The 23715-nt window shown below is 58.4% G+C and overlaps 1 protein-coding gene across 1 annotated transcript; it reads right to left on the bottom strand.

Annotated features, from left to right (window-relative positions):
* Positions 1-4017: 4017 nt before the first annotated feature.
* Positions 4018-17965, bottom strand: RTN4RL2 (reticulon 4 receptor like 2). Its single transcript, XM_023239850.2, has 3 exons — positions 17576-17965; positions 11506-11987; positions 4018-4817 (listed from the first exon to the last, which is right to left on the bottom strand). The coding sequence occupies exons 1-3, from the start codon at positions 17604-17606 to the stop codon at positions 4068-4070; spliced, it is 1263 nt and encodes a 420-aa protein (XP_023095618.1). The 5' UTR covers positions 17607-17965; the 3' UTR covers positions 4018-4067.
* Between the last annotated feature and the right edge of the window lie 5750 nt (positions 17966-23715).

Raw genomic sequence — 23715 nt, 5'->3', positions numbered from 1 at the left:
CCTGGCCTCTCCTTCTCACTTCCTTTCCTTTTTGCCACTTCATCTGAAGTTTCTAGGAAGGCCACAGGGTCACTGGGGGAGAGTGGCAGGCCCAGCCAGAGTCCCCGCCTCCAAAAGAAAGGGGCAAGAGGCACCTCTGGTGTTGGAAGGAAACGGAGGAGGGAAGCCGGACTTGAGGAAAGGGGACAACAGCAACCATGTAGGTCACCTTTCCAGGGGGGTATTGTACTTATTCCCCACAACAGCTCAATTTAAGCAGCCGGTATTGCCCCCAGATCACAAACAAACGAAAGACAAAAAACACAACGGGCATTCAGAGAGGTTAAGTAAGTTGTTGCAGGTCACACAGTAAGTGGGAGAATAACTAGGTCATTCGCCTTCCACTTCCCCCGAATCGTTTCTCCAGACGCCACTGGTACACGTCCCTGGCCTGTCCTCCCTGCCCCCCGCCCCAGGGGCAATGGGGATGGGGAAGGGCATCATGTACAGGAACGAAAAGAGATGCTCAGGTTTCGGAACATCTGACAGGTCTGGCTGGACGTATTAAAAATTCATGTAGAAACCTGACCCCAGCCGGACCTTGGGTCTGCCACCTGGACTGTACCCGGCCTTGTGGCCTCTCAGAGGCTGGTGGGCAAACTTCCCTTCAGCAGTGTCCTGCAAATCTTTGTATTTCAGAGGAGAGGGGTTCTCTCATGGATCAGGATCTAAAGTCAGGAGCCAGCAGCTCAGAGAGCAGGGCTGAGAACCCTTCCCCCTACTGAGTGTAAGAACCTTAGAGGCTTAAGGGCTTATAAAGGCCGTCATCTGGCGTCCTTCTCCTGTTCCTCTCCCCAGGCGGCTGGCTGCTCACGTTCAGTTCACGTTGACAGAAGCCTGTCTGTGATTCCCAAGGTGGCCAGTGGGGGGCAGCCGTCTGCTTCGAGGTAGCCTGAGCCCGAGCCTCTCTGCTGCAGCTTTGAAGGACAGTCAAAGAACTCCCACTGAGAAGGTCAGAGAGGTGCAGACTGGGCCTTGGAGAAGGGGTCTGGAGTCTGGAATCTGAGGAGCGGGGGAGAAGCGTTCCTACTTTGGGGGAGATTGAGGAACTTTGAGCTTTGTGGGTTTCAAGTGCATGATCCAATCATTCTAGCTTTTTAAGAGTGAGGATTTGGGGTGAGGCCATGAGAGAAAAGGCTAGAAAGGCAGTTGGCACCAGACTCTGAAGGGTCTTTGATGCTCTGCTAAGGCATTTTATCTGTAACCTGTAGGCAGTAACGACGCATTGTAGGTTTCTGAGTGACATAAGGACATAATGCAAATTTTGGTCAGATGAATCTGGCCACCATGGGCAGGCTGGGTGGGAGGGAGAGGCTGGATGTAGGAAAGCCAGAGAGGAGGTTATTGCTATTTTCTTCTGTATTCTAGGCATGAGGTAATGAGGAGATGAAGCAGGGAGGTGGTGGGGGGATGGAAAGGAAGGGGTGGGTTGAGACAGAACTGGGTAAGTGAGCCGACACAGGACATTAGAGAGAGGAGTTAAGCACAGCCAGCCGGGGGGGCCTGGCAGACAATGCAGAATGTGGGTCGAGGTGAACGATGCTTTGTTTCCTTCCAGGGTGGGGAGTCTTGGACAAATCCCTTCCCCTCTCTGGGCCTCAGTTTCCCCATCAGAGCACCGGCGGTTGGACTGGACGGTCTTAACAGCCCCTCCTGTTTCAGGGTGTGGGGTTCAAGGCTGTGACTCTGAGTTGTTTGGAGACGCTGGGGGTCTGTGCCAGTGAGATCTCTGGAGGTGGTCGGTGCACGGAGTCCTGTTTCGGTGGCCGTGCGGCTATGCGTGCACGCCGGTATTTGGGGTACATCTGCCTGTCTGTGGGACCCGTGGGTGTCAGCCTGCCTGCACGTGCTCCATAGCTCTGCATTGTGTGAGTGTGTGAGAGAGAGCGTGTGAGCGTGGGTGTGCACGTGATGGGCGTCCGTGGGTCTGTCTGGGCTGGTGGGGGTGGGGTGGTGGAAAGAGGCTTTGCTGTAGGTTTCTTCCTGAGGCTCACACACTCCTCTTGCTTTCACTGTTCTGAAATAGAATCCGGACCGAAGGCCCATGAATATTTCACAACGATAATTCTGTGACCTGGACGGCCTGCATCTGATTTCCCAGCACCCTCCCTTGCCCTGCCCAGCCCCCAGCAGCTCGTCCTCCATCAGAGCTCTTGGCCCCCTGGTCCCAGTAGCTAGCCTCCTCAAAGTCAGCCTGACACAGGCACCTGGGAGACCCCCGACCCAGAGCTCCCCAGGTTCCTGACTAGCTAGCCGTTTTCACTATCTCCCCACCCACCCCACACACTATCCAAAGTCGGCCTGCCTCAGGCCTTCAGTGTCCACTCCTTCCTGTTTCTGCCTCCTCTCCTGGCCAGCCTTCTGACTTGCCCGGCCAGAGTCACAGAACCTCAGCACCCCTCCCGTCTGAGCGCTGGCATCTGGGTCCCCTCTCTTGCCACTCCCACCCCCCAAGGTAGCTTCTTAATCCTAAATGTAAACCATCCACCTTCTCCCCAGGTTGCTCTGGTGAGACTCACTCCTAGGCTCCATCCCAAGTCCTTCTTAGTCGAGCTTTTTCCTTCCCCTCAGTCTCCCCTTCACACACTGGAAAGATGAAGCTTCTGGTCATACCTCAAGCCAGAAGGACACCCCAACTTGGGACTCTTGTCCCTCTGGTCACCCTAGGACCTCAGTCTCTCTTCTAACCTGCTTGCAGGACTGCTTCTCTGACCTGGTCCATCCCACCTTGCAGCAGCCATGGGAAAGAGAACATTGACCTGTAGGGTTAGGCTGCACACTGCACAAAGGCACTCAGCCAACGGGGCCAGTGTGAGCTGAAATTCAGCCTTAGGCTCCGCTTGCTAAGGTGTTTGCTGTGCTGTGGGGCTGGGTTCCCCTGAGGAAGAGGTGCCTTTTTCAGATTTGCCCAAAGCCATGTTTGGGCTGGCTGTGACCGTGGATGTCTGTTATTTCTCCTTGCAGGGTGAGGTGAGAAATGCTCTTCCCTCCTGAAGGAACAGGGCCTGCGAGGGAGCTGTTAACCAGGCTGCAGGCCTTCCCCAGGGTTAGCTCCTCAGGGGCCAGACAACCCAGGGTGGGCTGTAGCTGCCTCTCTGGGACAAATGGGGAGGTGAGGTGATGTCAGCCCCTACTCTTGGCTGTCAGATTTCACCTGGCCTGCCTGGGGCTCCGCAAACACCCCTCTTCCTCAGTCTTGAGCTTCTCATCGTCGGGGAGCAGCATACACACGGGCTCCAGCCAGCAAGAAGCGCTTTGATGGCATGGGATGGATCCCCTCTCTCTAACCCTCCTGGCCCTGAAATCCCAATGGTGCTAAGCCCTCTTCCCTCTTTTGAGGTCCTGAGCCAACAAATCTTACAGAAGAAGGTAAAATAATAGAATTTTTTAATAAATTTTTTTTTCCCCAAACAACTTATGTTGATCTTCACCACACGGGGGCCACGGTGGAGAGGAAAGTTCTCTCCGGGCACCCTAAAAAATGTCCCGGGTAGACTTAGGAGAAAAGTATTCCTCCCGTGTCGGGAGGTTGAGGGGGGCTAGGATAAGCAGGGGCCTCGGGTTAGCCTGGCCCCAAGTGAGGCATCCCTCCAAAGGGCTCCTGGGTGGGGCTCCCTTCCCGGGAGCTTCCGAAGGCTCTGCTGGTGGAAGATGCTCTGCGGACGAAAGCCCCTCTCGTCCACGGTGGGCACTGGGAGAAAGGGACAGCGGCTGCCTGGGGTGTCCCACCCCAGCCTTGGGGTGGGAAAGAGTTAATGGCCGGAGTTGGGGAGAACAGGGCTGAGCCACCAGACGCGTCCTGACTTCCGGGGGCTGCCCTGAGCCAACAGCCCAGGAGGCAGGGAGAGGCCTGGCCAGGCCGGGTCCCCTGGGAAGAGAGGAGAGGGGAGGGGACAGGAAGGCAGCAAGGCCGGGGGCGGGGACAGGGCCCGGCCGGCCTCAGCCGGGCGGGGCTGGGCGGGGCTGGGCGGGGGGGGGGGGGGGGGGGGCTGGGGGTGACGATGGCCTCTTCAGTCTCAGCACCGCAGTCAGAGGTGGTGGGGCGCCAGGAACAGGAGGCAAAGCAGAGGGGTGGGCAGCCCGGCCGAGAGCGCGGGGCCGCGGGAGTCCGGGGGCGCCTGGCAGGCAGCGCCCGGGCACGTCTGCTCCCCCCGCTGGTCCTCGCCCCCGTAGCCCCCCCAGTAGTCGTCCTCCGTGGGCGCGTCCCCGCCCTGGCGCCCCCGCGGGTCTTCGGCGGGCAGGTCTCGGTAGAGGGTGGAGGGGTCGGCGGGGGGCGCCCCGGCCTCGGCCACCCCGTACAGGTGGTTGGACGAGCTGTTGCCGCGGGCGCGGCTGCCGGGCCGCGTGGGCGCGGCGGGCGGGCAGGCCTGGAAGTCGGCGTCGCGGAGGGCGCGCAGGTCGCGGCCCTGGCGCTCCGGGGGGGTGGCGCAGGTCACGTCGGAGCTGGACACGCGCGCGCGCTGGAACCAGGCCCAGAGCGGCCGCGCGCGGCAGTCGCACGCCCAGGGGTTGGCGTTGAGTCGCAGGAACTCGAGCGCGGGCAGGTCGGCGAGCGCCTCGCCGGGCAGCGAGGCCAGGCTGTTGTTGAACAGGTAGAGGATGGTGAGGCGGCTGAGGCCGCGGAAGGCCGCGCGGTGCACGCCCTGCAGCCGGTTCCCGTGCAGCAGCAGCCGGTCCAGGCTGCCCAGGCCGCGGAACACGTGCTCCGTGAGCAGCCGCAGGCGGTTCCCGTGCAGGAAGAGGTGGCTCAGGTTGGCCAGGTCCGCGAACAGGTCATCCTGGGGGGGGGGGGGGTGGGGGGGGGGAGGACGGGGAGGAGGGAGAGAAGAGAGCGGTCCTTAGAGGCGGGTGGAGAGGAGGGAGGGGAGGGGGAGCGCTGCGGTAGACCGGAAAGGGTTTGACCTTTTGTTCGGAGTCCTGGGTTTGAATCCTGCCTCCCCTCACCCGCGGAGAGGGTAAGGTGGGGAACGCGATACGGTTGAGGGCACTGGTTCTTAGACCGCTAGTGCTTTGAATCTCCTGCAGGGGCCTGCGTGCTGCCCCCTGGGTTCCTGATTCAGCAGGTCTGCCCCCTGGGTTCCTGATTCAGCAGGTCTGGGGTGCGGCCTGAGGCTCTGTTCCCGGGTGGTGCTGATGCTGCTGGTCCGAGGACCACACTTGGAGGAGAACCCTGGGTTTGCTTAAGTATGCAGACGGGGCAGCCAGACTGCCTGACTTCAAGCCCTGGATCCAGCAGTCCTGACTGTGCCACTTGGGGCGAGTCTCAGGATCTCTGACTCAGTTTCTTCACCTGTGAGATGTGGAGATTAGATAAGCAACATACACTCAGTTCCTTAGAACAGGATTTCCACAGGGGTAGGCATTCTGTGGGTTGGCCATGATTGCTGATTTGGCCGTGCCAGTAATCTCTCTAAGCCTGTTTCCGCATCTATAAAATGGGGATGAGTGTACCTCCTCCCGGGTTTGTTCTGAGGATTAAAGAAGACGATCCACACAAAGAGCAGATGGGTGAAGTGCTGGGCACAGTGCCTGGCACATTGGGATTCGGTCCAGTGAAGCCCACAGGCTCTGGAGTGACAGCCCAGGGCTTCGGATCCAGCTTGCCCTCTTTCCAGCTGCGTTACATCGGGCACGTTCTTTAGCCTCATCTAGCCTCAGTTTCCTCAGCATGTATAGCCCAGAGAACAACCTGAGGGTTAGGTGAGATCATGCTGGAAGGATACAGTACCCGCTGGGCACACAGACCACCACCAATAAACGGTGGTTATTACGACAGTAGGGTCTCAGTTACAATTAGGTCCATCCCTTTTCCTCTAACAGAGAGGAGCTTCGTGGGGCTCAAAAATTCTGCTATTCTACTTGGCTGGGAAATTAATGGCACCAAGCATCAGCCCCCCTCCCCCCACCCCCGGAGGCAGCAGGGAAGGGGAAGGAAACCTGCTGTCTGATGCCCTGCATCACTGGTCCCCTTAGAGGGGCTGCCCCGCCTGCCTGCCTGCCTGCCTGGGGCTGGGGGGGGGGGGTCCCAGAATCAGGCCAAGTTAGTGCTGGAAGGATCTTGAGCTCTGATTCAGAATTAATGGGGGTGAGGGAATAGGTCTAGGTATGCTGCACAGGGGAGGGTGGGTAGGAGGCAGGGGGGTGGATTCTGCATTTTATCCAGCTCACCAGCTTGGTGATGGCCAGCCAGACTTGGGAGTCAGTGCTTTGGGGTCCACCGGCCCAGCCACTCTTTATGGAGGAAAGCACAAAGACCCAGAGAGATGAAGGGCCCAGGACCCCAGCACTGAGATCCACCCCTCTGTGCGGGACATCGCTGTGGTCAGCAGGCCCAGGAAGTCTAGTTCCCAGCGATAAGAGCATACGCTGTGCTCAAGGCAGCTCACCCCTGGGTCCTGTTTCCAGGCTGTGGTTCCCACCGGTTCCTGCCAGGGGGGATGATCCCGCCCATCCCACTCAGGAGCCTGGTCGCTGGCTCTCAGGTGGGGGGAGGGCGTTGACTCCTAGCCCACACCCACAGCCTCCACCTTCCTGAGCTCCCGCATTTGCTCGCCCCCTCCCATCTGCCTTCCGCCCTCTCTGCTACAGGAACTGAGCCTGCCAAGAACCCTCTTCTTGGCCACATTGAGATCCGTCCCCTCAACCTTCTTGGCTGTCTCTGACACCAGCGTTCTCTGCCCCCTGCTGCCACCACCCCGTGTGTCCAGCTCAGGTCTCCAGTGGCCTCTCTGCACAGCCGTGGCCTCAGCCTGTCCCTGTCTGGCCTTCCTTGTCCTTGTCTTCCTGGCCGCCACCCCCACCCCCCCCCCCCCCCCCAGGGAGTGGGCTCTGAAACCCTTCCACTGAGACACCTAGTTAGGGTTTCTGTTTTTTTTTTATGGAGTGTTAGCAATAGTGGGCCCCACCCAGAGATCCCTGGTCAGGATCGGTATGGGGCGGGAGTAGAAGCAGAGGTAATCGGCACTTTGGGGACTTCCAGAGGTCAGGAAGGGAGCACCAGAGGTTCAGACAACCCAGAAATTCAGGCGCCTTTGACCCACAGTCCCAACTTGGGGGCTACAGAATGCCTTAATTCCCGCCTCTTCTCCTTGCCCCCTTTTCCCTCTTGCAAAAGTCCTGGCCTTCCCTTGCTGAGCCTCCGTCTCGGGGTCCGCACCCCTCCCCTCATCCAAGCTGTTGCCAAATCCCACAGCCACTTCCTGGGCTGCAGCTCTCAAATCCGGGCCTTCCTCTCTCCCTGTTCAGACGTTCTCTGTGCATTAATAAGCTCTTGACTTTCACAGCCCTCACCCTCACCACCACCCCACCCCCCCACATCACCCCCTCCCTCAGGGCTGAGAGCGGTTGCTAAAGTCATCCACATCCATCTCAGAAAACCACATTTCCCTCACCTCCCCCCAGGTCAGTTCACAGCTCCCTGCATCCATTTGGAATCGTAAGGCAGCATCCCTGCCCTGCCTCGCCCCCCCCCCCCAACATTCTCCTCTTCACTTTGCCTTCCACCCTCCCAGCTCCAGTCTCTGGCATGCTAGCCGCTGGGCTGTGTGACCTTGGGCAGCTCCACGAACCTCTCTGGGCCTCAGGTGTTTTCATCTGTGAAACAAGGGACTGGAGATGGTTGATCATTAAGATCCAACCTCATCTGATATTTATGAGTAAGTGAGTCCTGGAATGTACCTCATTCATTCAACAAAACTGTATTGAGTGTCTACTCTGTGCCAGGCACCCCCACTCACAATGCTCACCAGTCTGTGCCAGGTGTCACCGTCATCGTCTGCGTCAGCATCGTCAAGCAGCTGACTTGCTGAGCTCTCACTGTGTGCCAAGCTCTGTGCTGCCCAGTCCCATGTAGCAACTCCATCATCGCGACCCCACGAGGCCGATAACATTATTATGTCCCTTCCAGAGAACAGGAGAGTGGGGCTCCCCGAAGGCAAGCCACTTGGCTAGGGTCCACCAGCCGTGTATGGTGGAATGTGGATGTGGACTCTGGGGTCAGGCGGACGGGGGCCAATGCTAGGCTACGCTCCTTAGCAGTTGGGTGACCTTGGACTGGTGCCTGAGCTTTGCTGAGGGTCAGCGTCCTCAGCTGCTAAATGGGGGGAATGACGCCTACCCTGAGCCGCCCATCGTGCGGAGCCTTTTGCAAGCAGCATGTGCTTTCGCCCCCACAACAAACCTCTGAGGCGCAGGTCATGTTCTCCACCTTACAGATGGGCCCGGTGAGGCTCAGAGTGGTCAAGTAACTTGCCCAGAGCCACACAGCAAATCAGAAGTGGACCTGGGATTCCAATTCGGATCTGCCAGAGTGCAGAGACTGCCCTTGCGTACCGTGCAGGCTGTAACGATTAAAGGAGAGACCTGGTGTCTCTATCATCTGGTTCTCCTCAAGTAGGACATCGGCTCCAGGAGAGCAGGGACACTGTCTGTTCGCCGCCAGAATCCCTCACATATAGCAGGTGCTCTGTAAATATCCACTGATGAGCGAACCCCCCTGGTGCAGTGCCTGGCCTACAACAGACGGTCCATGAGAAACTCCACCCCATCCCACCTCCACCTTCCTCTTCCTGAAAAGCTGTGGCCCTCTCACCGCCTCCGAAGCTCCCCTCTCTGGGCAGGCGCCATCTTGGGTCACACCTGCACTCTGTGGATCTCACCCCCGCCCGCGTGTCTCCTCACCTGCCTATGGCATCTCCCAGGCAGAGGCTGGCTCTTTCTCCTCTATGAAGGGCCAGGTGCGGAGACACTTCCTTCCCATGATCCCTAGCACCGTTCACACCAAGGGGTGCCTGACACACATGTCCTGTTTCAGGGGACCCCCCGCCCTCACCGTGTCCACTCAAGACCCCTTTGCCTAGGCCTTTCCTGACCTCAGGGTCTGGCTGCCATTCGTGGCCTGAGGGTCGATGGAGGGTCATGTCATCATGACATGATTTATTCTGCACTGAACTATGTGCTTTATATGCACAAATGCATTTGCTTTTTACAGTCGTTCTTTGTGGCAGGTATTACTTTTATCCCCCCCCCCCCCTTTAAAGATGAGGAAATTGAGGTTCGGGGGGGGGCACCTTGCCTAAAGTTCAGTAAGTCGGAAAATAGAGCAGGGGGATTCAAACTTGGGCCCTCGGGCCCCAATGTCGTCATTCTGAACCAACTGATCTATATTGCTAAGGAGGTCAGGGGCTCCATAGGAGTAGTTGTTGAACTACTGGCTGTAATAGGATAATGATGATAGCACCCGCATTGAGTGTGGCTCGGGGCTAAGTGTTCCACCTTACAAAATGTCCTAGATAAATGTTAAGTACCATCACGATTGCCATTTTAGAGACGAGGAGATGGAAGGCCGGGAGGTTGAGTAATTTGTCCTAAGTCCTACGGGAGCCAGGATTTGAACCTCGGTTTAGCAGACTCCAAGGCGCGTGCTCTCAAAGGGGAGCCCACACTGCTGTACTTCCTGTGCCCGGACAGAGCCCGGTGGAGAAGTCTGAGTGGACGCAAGCTCGAATGCCACCTGCCCTTCCTGGTTGAGTGGCCTCGGGAGCTTCTATCCCGTGTCCCTATTGCCAGGTTCCCGTGAGGCTCAGCGACATGGTGGGACACGCTAGCCCCCTGTCACGTGGACTCTGTGCAGTGGTTTAAGAGACTTCGTGGGAAGAGGCCTTATATCTACAAAGTCTTTGGGACTCTCGGCCTCCACTTCCTCATCTGTAGAGGAAGCAGCCTCCAACGGGGCTAAGGAAATGAGGTGAGGTGGCCGAATAGACTTCATACACCCTGAGATCCGAGGCGAATTTAGGCAGGCAGGAAAAGGGAGGGAGTATTCTGGGACCCACTCATGGCCTCAGGATAATCCATGAGGTTGACCCAAATCTCCAGGATTGGGTCCAAGATGGGCCATTTCACCAAGACCAATGTTAAATGAGGTTTGTTTCTCTTTTTAAAATAGTGTTTTAACAAGCATTTATATAGTGCTTACCGTATGCCAAGCACTATTCTAAGTGCCTTACAAATTATTCATGCACTGAACGCTTATAAAATCCCTGGGAGATGGGGGCTGTTGCTGCCCCCGTTTTACAGATGGGCAAACTGGGGTTCAGGACGGTCAAAATTTGTCACACGCCTGTAAACGACACCAGAGTCGATGCCTGTCGATGCCTGTGCCAGACGCACAGTGTGCCCACTGAGCAGTAGTGGATGCTACTGTTATCATTATTTTTGCAGTGATAATAGCCATGACAAGATTTCCAGCATCCTCTGCATTTTTCTTCTTGTCTGTCTCCCCCCACTAGAATGCTATCTCTGAAGGCAGGGAGCTTGGTCTGTTTTGTTCCCTGCTGAGTTCTCAGCACCCAGCCCATAATGGGTGCTGGACGCAGGTTTGTTAGGGTATTGTCATTAACTCTGTCCACGTCAGCACTGACCTGATGTTCAAATTGGCACACTGGTGAGACCAGGCAGGCACCGACCTGGGGAGGAGCAAGAGCCTTCCAGGCTTATGTGGGGAGAGGGGAGAATTTGGATGTCCTTGCCCCCTTTCCAGCCAGAGGCTATGTAGCCAAGGGAGGAATTTCTTCCAGAGTGGTTTGGAGGGTGTGTGATTGCTTCCTGGGGAAATAGAACGGGAGGATCTGGCTGTCAAACAGTCAGCATAACAACAACAATAAACAATATTTAGATCAATGACAATAACAATAAATAGCAATTACTGTTATTCCTTCCGTTTCCAGAGCATCCATTTTCCAGCTACTTAACAGCCCTTTACCCTTTTGTTCTCCTTCTTTCCTTGCACTGGGATGCCAGGTCTGGGGGACAGGAATCCAGAAAGGGGGGGACTTGCCCTCGTCCCATTACCCAGTGAGCTGGAGAGAGGCAGAGCCTCCCATGGGGCATAATGGTAGGGGCTCTGCCCTCTTGCTGTTCCTCCCCGGGACGTGGGAGGGTGTGGGGGCAGATGAGAAAATCAGCCACAAAGGCCTTCGGGCTGAGTGCCCGGTGAAAGGCAGAGCCCCCCGAAGGCAGCCAAGGGGGAAAGGAGGGATCACAGAAAGAGACACACACATACACCCAGACAGACATGGGGGAGTGTGTGGGGTGGGCGTGTGAAGGGAGACAGACAGAAGAGGCAGAAGAAGACAGATGGGGGAGGCAAGTTGGTGAGAGAGGCAGAGAGGGACAGAAAAGGATAGACAGACAGACAGCCGGGCAGAGGGAGACAGATGGGGGGTTGGAGAGTTAGTGAGAGAGGCAGCAAGGGACCCAAACAGGCACAGACAGGAAGACAGAGGACAGAAAACAAAAGAGAACCCCGCCTGGAGAGAGTGAGAGGGACACAGAAACTTAGAGAAGGGGCAGAGAAATAGAGATGCTTTGGCAGGAAGGGTGTCCCCATGGGCACCTGGACGGAGCAGCCCGGGGTCCTGGGAGAGCTCTGCGCATGCGCGCGCGCCCCGGGCGGGGCCGGCTCACCTGTAGGTGGAGCAGGCTGTTCTCCTGGAGGTAGAGGTACTGCAGGCTGACCAGGCCGCGGAAGATGTTGCCGGGCAGGCTGCTGAGCTGGCAGCGGTACAGATGCAGCGACTGCAGCCGCTCCAGGCCCTGGAAGGTGTCGGGCTCCAGAGAGCGCAGGTGCCGGTTGTCACCGAGGTCCAGCTCCTCCAGGGCCTGCAGGTGGCGGAAGGTGCCCGGGTAGATGGTGGAGAGGTTGTTGGAGAAGAGCCACAGGGTGAGCAGGCTGGGCCCGAAGGTGCCGGGCCGCAGCGTGCGGATGAGGTTGTTCTGCAGGAAGAGTCGCTGCGTGCTGGGCGGCAGGGACAGCGGCACCGAGGAGAAGTTGTTGGCCTGGCAGCTCACGGTGGGCGGGGACGAGTAGCAGGTGCAGAGCATGGGGCAGCTGGGGGCCGCTGGGGGCAGGGCCAGGAGCATCAGCAGGAGGCCGGCCGAGGCGGGACCTGCGGGGAGAGGGAGGCGGGTCTGGGTGGGCCGCGGGCCAGCGCGGGGTGCGGGGGACACCTCACCGCAGGGCTTCTCGGGGAGGGGTTCTGGGTGCATCCCTAGAGTCGCGAGAAGCCCCAGCCACTTCTGATTTGTGAGGCTCCTGGTGTGTTAAAAAATAAAGAGATGCCAAGAGGGCACTGTAGACAGCGAGGTTTAACGCCGTTTGACGAGTGGTGGTCTTTTCTCAACTGGTTCCACCGTGGTAGGTTTGGCCATGTGGACTGCCAGGGCTCCCTCCCCCCGCCCCGCCTCGGTGTGGTGCGCCTGATGGTTCTTTGCTGCCGGGGGCAGTCCTATATGATGTCCTATTTCGGGTATTCCTCTACCCGCTAGATGCCAGTCACACCTGCCCCCTGGTTATGATAACCAAAATGTCTCCAGACATTGCCAGATGTCCCTTGGGGAGTGAGTCGCCCCCATTTGAGATCGGCTGGAACTAAATTGAGAGCCTTGGTGAATCGAAGGCCCGTGCATGGTGGCCCTCTCTGGCTGACCTGGGGTCTGGCCCTGCAGAATCCACTGCTGCCTGCAGCCCCCTCCCTCACCTGCCGGCAGCTTTCACCTTTCACCTCGGAAGAACCAGGGCCTCTCCAAGCTGGAAGGGCCCTTAGGGACCAGGGGCAAGTGCGCTTCTATCTGGGGCCAGCGGCCGCCTGCAACAGAATCAGCCGGGTGGTCCTGGAAAGATTGCAGCATCGGAATTCCTGGGGGGCAGCCCGGGAATCTGCATGCTTATACCACACGCTGTTCTCATTCGAAGTCACTTAAAGATGCATATACGTATATATATTTTCAAGCAACTTGAATACTGGAAATAGTTCAGCCTTCTTATGATTAGGATGGAGAAGCAGGCCTAAGGGCCTGGGGCTAAAGAGCTGAGTCTAGGCCCCCTGTATCCCTGTGCAGGACCCCCTCATCCATCCCTGTCCCCTGGTCTTCTTGCCCTCCCTGCAGCTCGTAAGCTTGTGGACTGGACCTAGCTTGACCTCTGCCCTTTACCATGACTTCCAGATGACTCCTGGGATTTTCTGCTGGCACGTTGGCCTGGGGTGAAGGGGAGCCTCCACCCCACAACCCGGACACTGATTCCCTGGGCACACATAGACTGAGAGCCTTCTGCTTCAAGCAATGTACTAGGCCCATGAAGGCTGAGGGGAGGAAGATGGGTGCTTGGACCCAGGACCCGAGGTTTTCTGAGCTTTCTGGGCCTAAGAGACTCCAGGGGAGAGACCGAGGGTCTGTGAGTTTAAGTGGTGCCTTGTGCTCTAGAGGTTGCCGTGTGGCGTGTGTGTGTGTGTGTGTGTGTGTGTGTGTGTGTGTGTGTGTATGTGATGGTAGGCAAGGGGTATGGCGTGGGTATCTGGACCCTCTGCCACGCCTCCTCGCCTGGGGGGACACACAGGTGCGGGGGCGGGAGACCCCATGCCTGATGTGTACAGTGTTCCTGTTCCCCCACCTCGGGCGCCACCCCAACTCTGACCGGGCCCCTCCTGGCGCTGTGCGGTGCGAGCGTGCGAGCGTGTGCCGGCTGCACTCCGCGTGTGTGTGAGTGCGGCCCCGTGCGTGTGTAGGCTGGGTGTGATGTAATACTCAGTGACACAGCGGCTGCTGTTCCGTTCCTTCACACCACCTCCGCGTTTCTCGGCCCTTCTCACCCCTCCCCCGTGCGGCGTTTCACGATTACTTTCTCCTCCTGAGTTTTTCAGAGCCACGTGGGGTGGAGGGGCGTGTCTCTCACCCCTCATCTGAACCAGGCGGGGGGCAGGGAGCGCAGCAGGGAACCCTGGGTGGGTTTCACGAGGACTGAGGTTTGGGGATTAGAACAGGAGATCTCAGAGCTGGAAAGGTCCTCCAGGCTCATCGGGTTCAAGTTCTTATTCTATGGAGGGCACATTGGGGCTCAGAGAGGGCAAGGAACTTGCCCAAGGTCACACAGCAAAGTGGTTGAACGGGCAAGGACCAAAAAGGAGTCTCCTGATGCCTGGCCAGGACACTTCTCTTCTTAGCAGTCCCCCTCTGTGCTTGCTTCCCCAAGGACTTGACACCAGGGGAAGTCAAATCCTTTTTCTGATCCTTAATCCCACCCCTTATCCACAAGCTCACAAGAGAGTGTGAGCTCTGAAGGCCACAGCCCTCCAGAGGATTAGGGAGCTCTTCCCTCAGCCTCCAGGGCTGCCCGGTACCCCAGGAGAGACAGGGGAAGGATGTGCAATCCCACCGCTCTCCAGAGTCAGGGGCCACTCACTGGCCCCAGCGTCTCCTCCAGCCTAGAGGCCAAGGGTGCCCGGGCTGACTCACAACTCCCTGGCCCCCTGCTTGCCCACATCAGGGGGCTCCTCTCTTCTTTCCCCACGCCCCCTCCACCTGCCCCTGTATCCGCCCCTCCATCATGGCCCACTGCCCCAAGTTGGAGCTGGTGTTCCCTGCAGGGTCTTTGAGGAGGGGCCCTGAGCAGGGGGCCCCTCTGTGACAGCTGCTGCGTAACAGTGACTCTGTTACCATTTCTGGCCCTCTCTGCCGTGCAAAGCAGCTGTAACCCAAGGAGCCTCATCCATAATTCAGGCTGCGGCTCTCACTGGAGGCAAGGAGGAGGGGAAGGTGGGGGGCGCTGGGTTTCTCTGCCCCCCACCCCTGGCCCTTGCTGGAGCGCTCCTGGGCAGAGGCAGTGGGGGCTGGCGGGCCGCACCTCTCTCCCTCCTCCGCCCTCGGTCTGTGCCCGTGGTGTGAGCCCTTTTTCTTCTCGCCACACGGTCCCTTCCCCACCCCCTGCTTCCCACGGCTCCTCACCATTACTCCTTCCCTCCAGGCCTTGTCTCCTTTCCCTCCCTAAGGACCACATGTCTGCTCCCAGCTCCCATTTTGTGACTCCCTAGCAAAGGCCAGGGCAAGATACAGAGCGTCGGAGCTGGAAGGGGGAGTGGGTACGTCAGTGGCCAAAACCCTTATTTCACAGGCAGTGCCACTGAGGGCCGGAAAGGGGAAGGGTCAGTTTCTGAGTGAGCAGCTCAGACCTCCTGACATGAATGTCTGACAGTCTGCCTTCGATATCTTTCTTGAAGCCTTCAGTTCACTGAAGCCCTCACTACTTATAAGGGACGGAGGAAAGCTGGTGGTGACAGCCTCCCCCACCCTCTTGGCTCACCCCGTCCTCTCTCTTTCCTCCTCTTCCTTTTTTCTAAAGTCAGCAGGTGATGGCTAGAGCCGCAGGGGAGCGCAGAGCAGGGGTGGGCAGAAGCCATCTGTCATTAAGCACCTACTGTGCTCCAGGCACGGTATTTCTACGTAGAGAAATAGTGTCTTTATGCATAGAGTATAATGTAACATAACCCCGTGAGGTCAATATTATTGCCCCCAATTTTCAGGCGAGGGGAGGGAGGCTCAGGCACAGAAAATGAGTTGCCCCAGGTCCTGCAGCTGGAGACCCCATATCATCCACAGAACCCACACCTGAGTGTGACAGTCACTGCCCTTAAGGCAAAGGGAGACAGAAACTGCACCCAGGTGCACGGGGCTGGGCCAGCCATGATGCCCTTCCGGGTGAGAGCAAAGAAGGGGCCCAGGCTCTCTGCAGATTCCTCTTCTGGGCTCCAGCTTGTGGCTACTTTAAGGGACGGCCCATTTTGGAGTCAAAAAGGAATGACTAGTGTCCAGGAGATAGGGCGAGGATTGACCTGCCGGGGGAGCGGAGAGAGGCCAGTACATGGTATCGATCCCGGAAGGCTGAGGGGCCCGGAGCCAAAAAGTATCCATTCACCGAGAGACCATTGTCAAGGACTCTGGGCTATCACCCTGGAGTACCAAGGCTCAGGAACAAGGTTCTCACCCCAAGAGCCACCTTTTAGTCCCGAGGCTCTGGTGAGAGAAGGAGTTGAGGAGGAGGAGGTGGATGGACTCTGGGTTGGGGGGCAGATGCCAGGGTGCTAACCCAGTGGGCAGAGTGGCCCCGGGAAAAGATGCCCCCTGGAAGGGGCATCCAGGGCTCTGGCTCTGCGGGAAGGGCACAGGGTCCCAGATGAACAACAAATGGTTCCAGACCCAGAAGGCTGGGAAAGGGCTGCGGCCTGGCAGGCAGATGCTGAGGGGGGTAGGGGCTGAGGAGGTGGGGGCGCAGAGAAGGATGGAGGTGGCAGTGATGCCTGTGACGCAGGGGCCTGGGGAAGCACTGATGCGGGTGACGGAGGGTTAGAGCTGCTGCAAACAGCTTCTCACTCTGCCAGAATGTGACACCCCAAAATAAGCAGCCGCCAGGGTGGCGGTGGCAGGATCCGACGGCGGGGCCCAGAGATATAAATGGCAGCACGCAGCCAGCCAAGGTGCCCACCTTTGGAGGCTGCCACCCCACTCGAATGTCCTCACCCTTGCCCCCTCACAGCCACCCCCAAGGCCCCGAGCTCAGAGCTCCCCAGGCTGGCCCACCGACCACTGCCTGGGAGAAGGGACGTGCCAGGCAGGTGCTTTGGGAATGGAGGGCTTCCCACGTGGAAGTGGTTACCAGAAGCCTCTTTGTCTCATCCCTAGGCAGCCCCCTCTGGTACCTCTCTCCCTTCTAGTCCCCTTCCTCCTCTTCCTTCCCTCCTTCCTTCCCAGCCCCAGCCCCAGCCCCAGCCCCAGCCCCTCTCCCATTTATGGTTCGCTATCCGTGATCCTGGTGTTCATCCTGGACCCTCTTCCCGGCTCCTGACGCCCCATCTCCATCCACCACCCCTTTCTGGTTTCTAGGCTCCCGGTCTTCCCATTCTCCTTTCCTTCCTGGTCCCTAGGGTCCCAGCCTACCTCCCTCTTTCCCATTACGCATCCTCCTTTCCCGATTCTGGGTCCCATTCCCTCGTTTTCTATCTCCCTCCAGACCTGGTCTCCCCTCTCCTTCTCTCTTCCTCGGGCCTCACCTGGGTCCCACTTCCCTCCAGGTTTTTCCCGTCTAACCTTTATTCCTCCTCCTCTCTCTCCGTCTCTCCCCTAAACCACTTTCTCCATCACCGACTGCCTCTTGCTCTCCCCCTCTCTCTGACCCCTTCCCCACCCCACCCCCATCTCCGGTCCACACCCTAGTTTGTCACTCAGTCCGTGAAACTACCCCCCACCCCCTTCTAGCGCCCTCCATCTGTCTTACCAGGCAGGGCCTTTTGGGTTTCCCTCCGAGCCTCCCATCCTCCCAGACAGCCCCCTACCCACACCCCCAGTCTTCCCAGGTGACTGGAAAGTGCTGAGGCACGGGGCACGAGGAGTTGCTGAGTCGGCGCTTCCCCAGCCGGCCAGAGTCCTCAGCGTCCCCCGGAGCAGGTGGAGCCCGGGCCGGGTCCGCCTGCCCCTGCGTCCCCCCTCGGTCACGAGCTACCCGCCCCTCCCAGCAGGCTCGAGCCGGGTGCGCTCCTCCAGCCGGCCACCCTGGGCGCGGGGGCGGGGCCCCCAGCTAAGCTCTCCCCCCCATCCCCAGGCTCCTTCCCACCCCCACGACTGCCCCACCCTCACGCCCGGGGGGGAGGGGGCACCCGGCTCCCCTCCCCGGGTTGCCCTCCGCCCGCCGGCGGGCTGAGGTCCCTACCTTGCAGCAGGCGCCCGAGCCCGGGCAGCATCTTGTCTCGACGCTCGGGGGAGGGGGCGGCGGGGGGAGGGCGCTCCCACTCGCTCCCTGAGCCCGCCGGACGGACGGCGGGGACTCCGCGGGGCTCCGGGAGGGCCCGGGAGTCCCCGGGCTGTGTGGCCGGGCCGCGAGGCTCTACCCTGCGCCCCCCGGGTTGCGGGCCTCGGGAGGAGCCATCGGCCCCGACGGGACGGGGCGGGGCGCGACGGGGCTGGGAGGGCTGGAGCTGGCCGTCGACGCCCGGTGCCAGCGCCCCCCAGCAGCGCGAGCGGCGCGCGAGTCCGTCAGTCCGTCGGTCCGTGCGCCCCGGCTGCTCGCCGAGGGAGAGTGGGGACAGCGAGGATGCACTTCCCAACCACCCCCACTCCTTCCCGCACTCGCTGGCTCCTCCCTCGCTTCCTAGCCAGCCGACTTAACCCTCTCCTGGCCACTAGGAGGCGGGCGCGGCTCTCCAGCCCCCTCCATCCCGACCCCCTCCCCCCCTGGGGGAACCCGGAGGACGGTGTTCGATCGCCTTCGCGAAGCCTTGCTTCTAGAGAAATCCTTTCCTGGGGGAGGGGGGCGGCGGCGGTGCTGTAGTGTGAGGGAACCCTGTGGATTTGTCCAGTCCCCCCTCCCAACTTTCCCGGAGGAGATGGGCTCCTGGGTCACCTCTCCTTCCTGCCGCGTCCCCAGCGCCAAAGTCTAGGCCTCCACATTTCTCTTTCCTGGAAGAGCTCCTAGATTCCACTTTCCCTTCCGTTAGCAGACCCCAGGCCCGGAGTGTGTGCGACTAGAAGAATAGCATATGCAAGAGTTTGCGTGTGCAAGATGGAGTGTATATGAGCGTGCACGCGCGCACAAGGACACTTGTGAAGGTGTGACTCTGGAGTGTTTGCGCGCGACCTTCTAAACGGGCCCGGGGAAGAGGGGGGCACGTGAGTGTGCGGACGGGTGAGCCGCGGAGTGCCTACCAGCGTGCGGGGCTGCACTGGTGGGAAACGTGAGGAGTGCTAGAGTTTGGCGCGAGTGAACTTGGGATGGCTGGCAGGGGGATAGGGCCTGGGTGTGTGTGCCCTTAATGCGTTTGCGAGCGGGTGCAAGTTTGGGTGCGCGTGCGAGTGTGTGCATTTTTATGTGTGAGTGTGATGTGACCTAAAGGGAATATCTCATCTCCTGCGTGGGGAAGAGACCACTGATTTTACACGAGCTGCTTCTTCCTCTAAATGAGGGTTGCGTTCTGATCCCGACAGAGCCCCTCGCGCCTCGTGTGGCCGCGTTCGAGGCTATACCATCCGATCCGTGACCTAAGCGTCTCCTTACAAAGACAGCGAGGACAATGACCCCGGCCGCGACCCCGCCCCGGGCGCCCAGCATCCGGCCCTCGGAGGCGCCCCGGCTCCGGACAGGCGCGCGGCCATGGGGGAAGGCGCTTCGGGGACGGTGGCCTTGCGGCACCCGCGGGGTAGGCGCTGCGGGAGCGGCGCGTGCCGCCCGGGCCGGGGCCATCTGCGCGCAGCCCCACCCGAGGAAGCGCGAGAGCCCCGGGCGGCCGCTCCCGGGAGCACAGAAAAAGAACCCCTCGCCCCCGCTGCCTCCTCTCTGGCTCCCCCTCTCCTGTCGGTGCCAGAGTCCAACGCAGCCCCTGGCATACAGTCGGCGCTTTATAAATGCCGGTTTCTTTTCCCCATTCATTCCCCGCTCCACCCATAGTCTCTCATTCTTCCCTGGCTCTCATTCGACTTCTCTCACTTTCTTCCCCCACCCTTATTCATATTTTGTAGTCTCTGTCTCTCTGTTCCACCCCCCCCCCATTCCTTCCTCTCTCCCTCCTGCCTCTCTCCCTGTCGTTTCCTATCTTTATGCATCTGTCTCTATCACTAACTTCTCTGTCTCTCTCACCGTCTCTCCGTGTCTCTGTAGCCTCCCTTCTGTCCCATGGCCCTCTGCCTCTCTGCCTCTACCTCTCTGTGTCTCTTGTCTGTTTCTCGGTGTCGGCCTCCGTCTCCCCACCCCCATTTCATTGGCAGGCTCTCGGCAGTCTTGCACCTGGACGCTCGGGCGCCCCCTGCCGGTTTGTCGCCTGCCCTTCCTGGGCTCTCTCCTCACCTAATGTCCTCTGCCGCGCCTCCCTGGTTCAGGAGAGGCAGGAGCGGAAAGGAGCGTCTCTGGGGCTCCAACCCCCCTCCCATCTCTAGAAGGCAGGAATAGGCCCCGGCGTTTCCTGGGACCCACCCTGCCGAGGCCCCGCGCCTGGGAGGAGGGCCTGGAGGGGGCGGCGGGGAGGGAGTGTTGGGGGTAGCAGGGTGGGATTTGGCGTCCTTCCCCGGAATGAGCCGCGGCACAATCTGTCGCTGGGTTTGTTTGCCGAGCTGCCTCCGGAGCGCAGTGGGGCTGGCTCCCGGGGAGCGAAATATCACAAGATGCGGAGACAGACGCTGAGGGGCGGGTGGGCGGCGGGCTGACTCAGGTGTGCTGTCATCGGCTCCCTGGGCCCGCGCTCTTCTGAGAGGGGTGGGAGGACCCCTGGCCCCCAACACAGGCCAGCACGCGAAGCTGGGAGGGGAGCCCCCATCCCGGGGTGAGATGCAGTTGGAAAGGGGTGCTCCTGCCCATAATCCTTGGCTCTGTGCCTCTCCTTCAGGGCTTGGGAGCCCCAGAGACACCTTCCACTTGGCTGCCCCTCCGAGGGTCGCAGACCCTCTGCTCACATCCCATTGTACAGCTGTGCAGTTTCTTATAATTATCTGCTGACTCACCACTTTCCCGCATTAGACTGCCAGCTTTTTGAGGGCAGGAAACTCCTCTCATCCGTCTTTGTGTCCCCAGCAAATGCTCAATGAACCCTTCTGGATGGATGGATGGATGGATGGATGGTGGGTGGGTGGGTGGGTGGATGGTTGCTTTACAGGAAGTACCACAATGCATTTGGCCTTCCCTGTAGAGCCTTCTGACCCTTTGTTCCTCTCCCTGTCCACACCTGCATCCCCCCCCCCCCGCTCCCACCCCCCCCCCCAATCCCACCTCCAGATGGTCAGGGAATTGGAAACCACTCTCCCTCCAGTCTGAAGACCAGCGTTCTCTAGGTGACCCTAAGTAAGTTACTCCTTTTTCTGGTCCTTCAGTTTCCTCATCTGTACAGTGGGAACATACTCATAAGGCTTCAGTACATCTCCAACCACTCAAGATATGAGAAAGTGCTTAGTAAAATGAAGTTCTGACCCGTGTCTGTGGTGATAACCAATTGTCCTTACTGTTTTGGTGGTGGTTCTTAAGATCTTTGTCCCAGTGGCATCAGGCACCACGTGTGAACATGAGTTTGGCTTCTACAGTTAGATGTTTTGACATCCGAGGGAGTAAGCTGATGGCAAGATACAAAGGATGGTTGTGTCATAGGGCATCTGGGTCCATCCCTTCCTGGCTGGACACTTACTTGGCCAGTCTCTGGGGGTACTGGGTCCTCAGGACTCGCCACAGAGCTGGCCTGCCCTCTGGTGGCTGTATGTGGATCTGCAGCCCCGAGGGAAACCCAAGGAGCTTCAGGAATGGACTGATGGGATGGATGGATTTTCCCGGAGAAGGGGGAGGGTCCCTCGTGTGGAAAACGGTGGGCTTTGGAAAGGAGGTCAGGTACAGGAAACAAGACATTGGCACACATTAGGCGAGTCTCGACTTCCTCTACGAGTGCCCACTCACTAACAGCACTCCTACTCTCACTGTGACCCCCAGGGCTCCTGTTTCCTCTGGGGGAACCCATCTCGTGAGTCCACAGCACGTCCCTGGCTCTTTCTGCCACCTGATTTGGCAACTTCATTGTGTAGGACACTTGGTGGGTGGCGGCCGAAATGGGGGGGGGGCTCAGGGGTCCAGGGCAGGTTCCTACCACGGCTCCGCTGCTGACTTAGCTCCAGGACGCTGGGCAGGGTATTTACCTGTTCTAAGCCCCAGTTTTCTCAGCCAGAAAATGGAAGGGGGGCAGTACTAGTTCCCAGGGCACGCGGTTGTCTGAGGATTAAATGAGATAAAACATGAAAGAACCTAACAGAGTACCTGACCCTGTGCTCAACAGACTCTAATAAAATTACTATTAATTTTCCTTTTCAGCCTCACAACAGCCCGCAGAAATAGATATTGCCGTCTAGTGGCAGAGGGTAGGGTGGGGACCCGAGGTCACAGCTGATTCTGGGAGTCGGTGTTGAGTTACAACCTGTTTTTCTTTTTTTTTTTAAGTTTATTTATTTTTGAGAAGGGGGAAGGGGCAGAGAGAGGGAGACAGAGAAACCCAGGCAGGCTCCATGCCAGCTGCCGTCAGCTCAAGGCCTAACACGGGGCTCAAACCCACAAACTGTGAGATCATGACCTAAGCCGAAATCAAGAGTCGGACACTTAACCAACTGAGCCACCCAGGCGCCGCTGAGTTAGAACCTCCTACCCCGTGTGTGTGTCTGGCCTCCACATATCTCCCTCCCTCTGGCATGGACCAGCACTGCCTGGTGTGATGAACACAATCCAGGCCCGAGCTCCAAGTCCGGTTCTAGCCTGGAGCCAGCCTCCAAATGGCTGTGTATCCTGGGCTCTCTCCTCTCTGGGCGTCAGGCTCCCCATCATTGAAAGGAGCAGTGTGGACACCGGAAGGGTCCCCAGAGCCATGCCTTTGTGACATCCTCATTTCTCCCTCCGGAATCAGAAGCTACTGGAAGGCAGCCTCCCACCTAGATCCTTTTCCATGCTGCCCTACCCTCCCTTCCCAGCTCTGGGGGTGTGATGAGGGACCCATGGGCAGGTCAGAACTTCTAGGGACTCTCTGAGGCCCCTGAGCCTTTCAGTGACTGCGTGCTGGGGCGGGGGCAGGGCCTGCACTTTTCACCCAGAACCCTCCCCCCTCCCCCCCAAAGTCCTACTCTGCCCGCCTAATGGGGACAGGGCTGCTTTCCAAAATCAGGAAAAAAACATAAAGCGAAGTAGTTTAAAGGGCAAGGGTGTTATAACATGTTTTCTCCTTCCCTGTTTGGTTTCTAGGGTCTCTGTCCGTTTATATTATTTATAACAGTTACTGGCATTTATTAACCACTTCATGTCATGAACTATGTGCACTGGCTCATTTAACATTCAGAGCAGCTCTATGGGGCAGGATCTATTAACATCCCCTGTTTACCGATAGAGATTCCTCAGAGAGGTAGTATTACTCTTAGATCCATCTTGTCCAGGGGGTGCCTGGGTGGCTCAGTCGGTTAAGTGTCTGACTCTTGATCTCGGCTCAGGTCACGATGTCACGGTTCATCAGTTCAAGCCCCATGTGGGGCTCTGCACTGACAGCTGGAGCCTGCTTGAGATTCTGTCTCTCCTTCTTTTCTGCCCCTCCCCTGCGCATGCTTGTGCTTGCTCTCAAAGTAAATAAATAAACTTAAAAAAACAAAAGATCCTTCTTGCCCTGGGTCCCATGGTTTAAAGGGTTTTGTTCGGGTCCTCCTCTAGCCAGCATCCCTTCATGGGGTGTGAAGTCCCTGCAACCAAAGGGATATGCCCTCTGGGAGCCTGTATTCCCCTTCTAGACCATACTGTGGGTATCCAGAATTCTGGAATCTTTTGCTCAAATGGCCCAAATCTACTTCCAGGGCTTATGGGAGTATCTTTTCCCGTCGGGGAGCTGTTTGTGGGGAGTAGCTGGAGCTTGGACATGTGGGTAGGATATTCCTACATAGGATGTATGTAAGGCCCTTGTTTGGGATGGAGCTATGTTTGTGAAGACAAGAGGAGGTGGCTGAGTTTGTGTGTAGAATGCCATGGAGTTAGATCATTCTATGTTTGCACCTAGTTTTCCAATGTCAGATTCCCTTGAAGAATGCAAAGGAACAAGGCTGGTGTGGGTAAGAGGCTAGGGGTACTTGTGGGCAGGGGTTGCCTGGCATGGACTGGTGGGGTGAGGAGAAACCTCCCAGCCTATGGTACCTACCTTCCATCTGCAGTGTTAAGCCTGCAAATGTTAGGGGCAGCCATGCTGAGATGTCATGTGACTTCATCAGAGCTGACATGACTAGGAATTTGTGGAACCAAGCTCTGAATCCAGGTCTGTGTGAATCTTTCCTTGTTTCATGAAGCTCCATGATTTTGGCTCCCTGAAG

Source organism: Felis catus, chromosome D1, assembly GCF_018350175.1.
Source record: "Felis catus isolate Fca126 chromosome D1, F.catus_Fca126_mat1.0, whole genome shotgun sequence".
In the NCBI taxonomy this organism is placed as follows: Eukaryota; Metazoa; Chordata; class Mammalia; order Carnivora; family Felidae; genus Felis; species Felis catus.
Note: the sequence above shows the minus strand (reverse complement) of the source record. Positions and strands in the feature narration are given on the sequence as shown.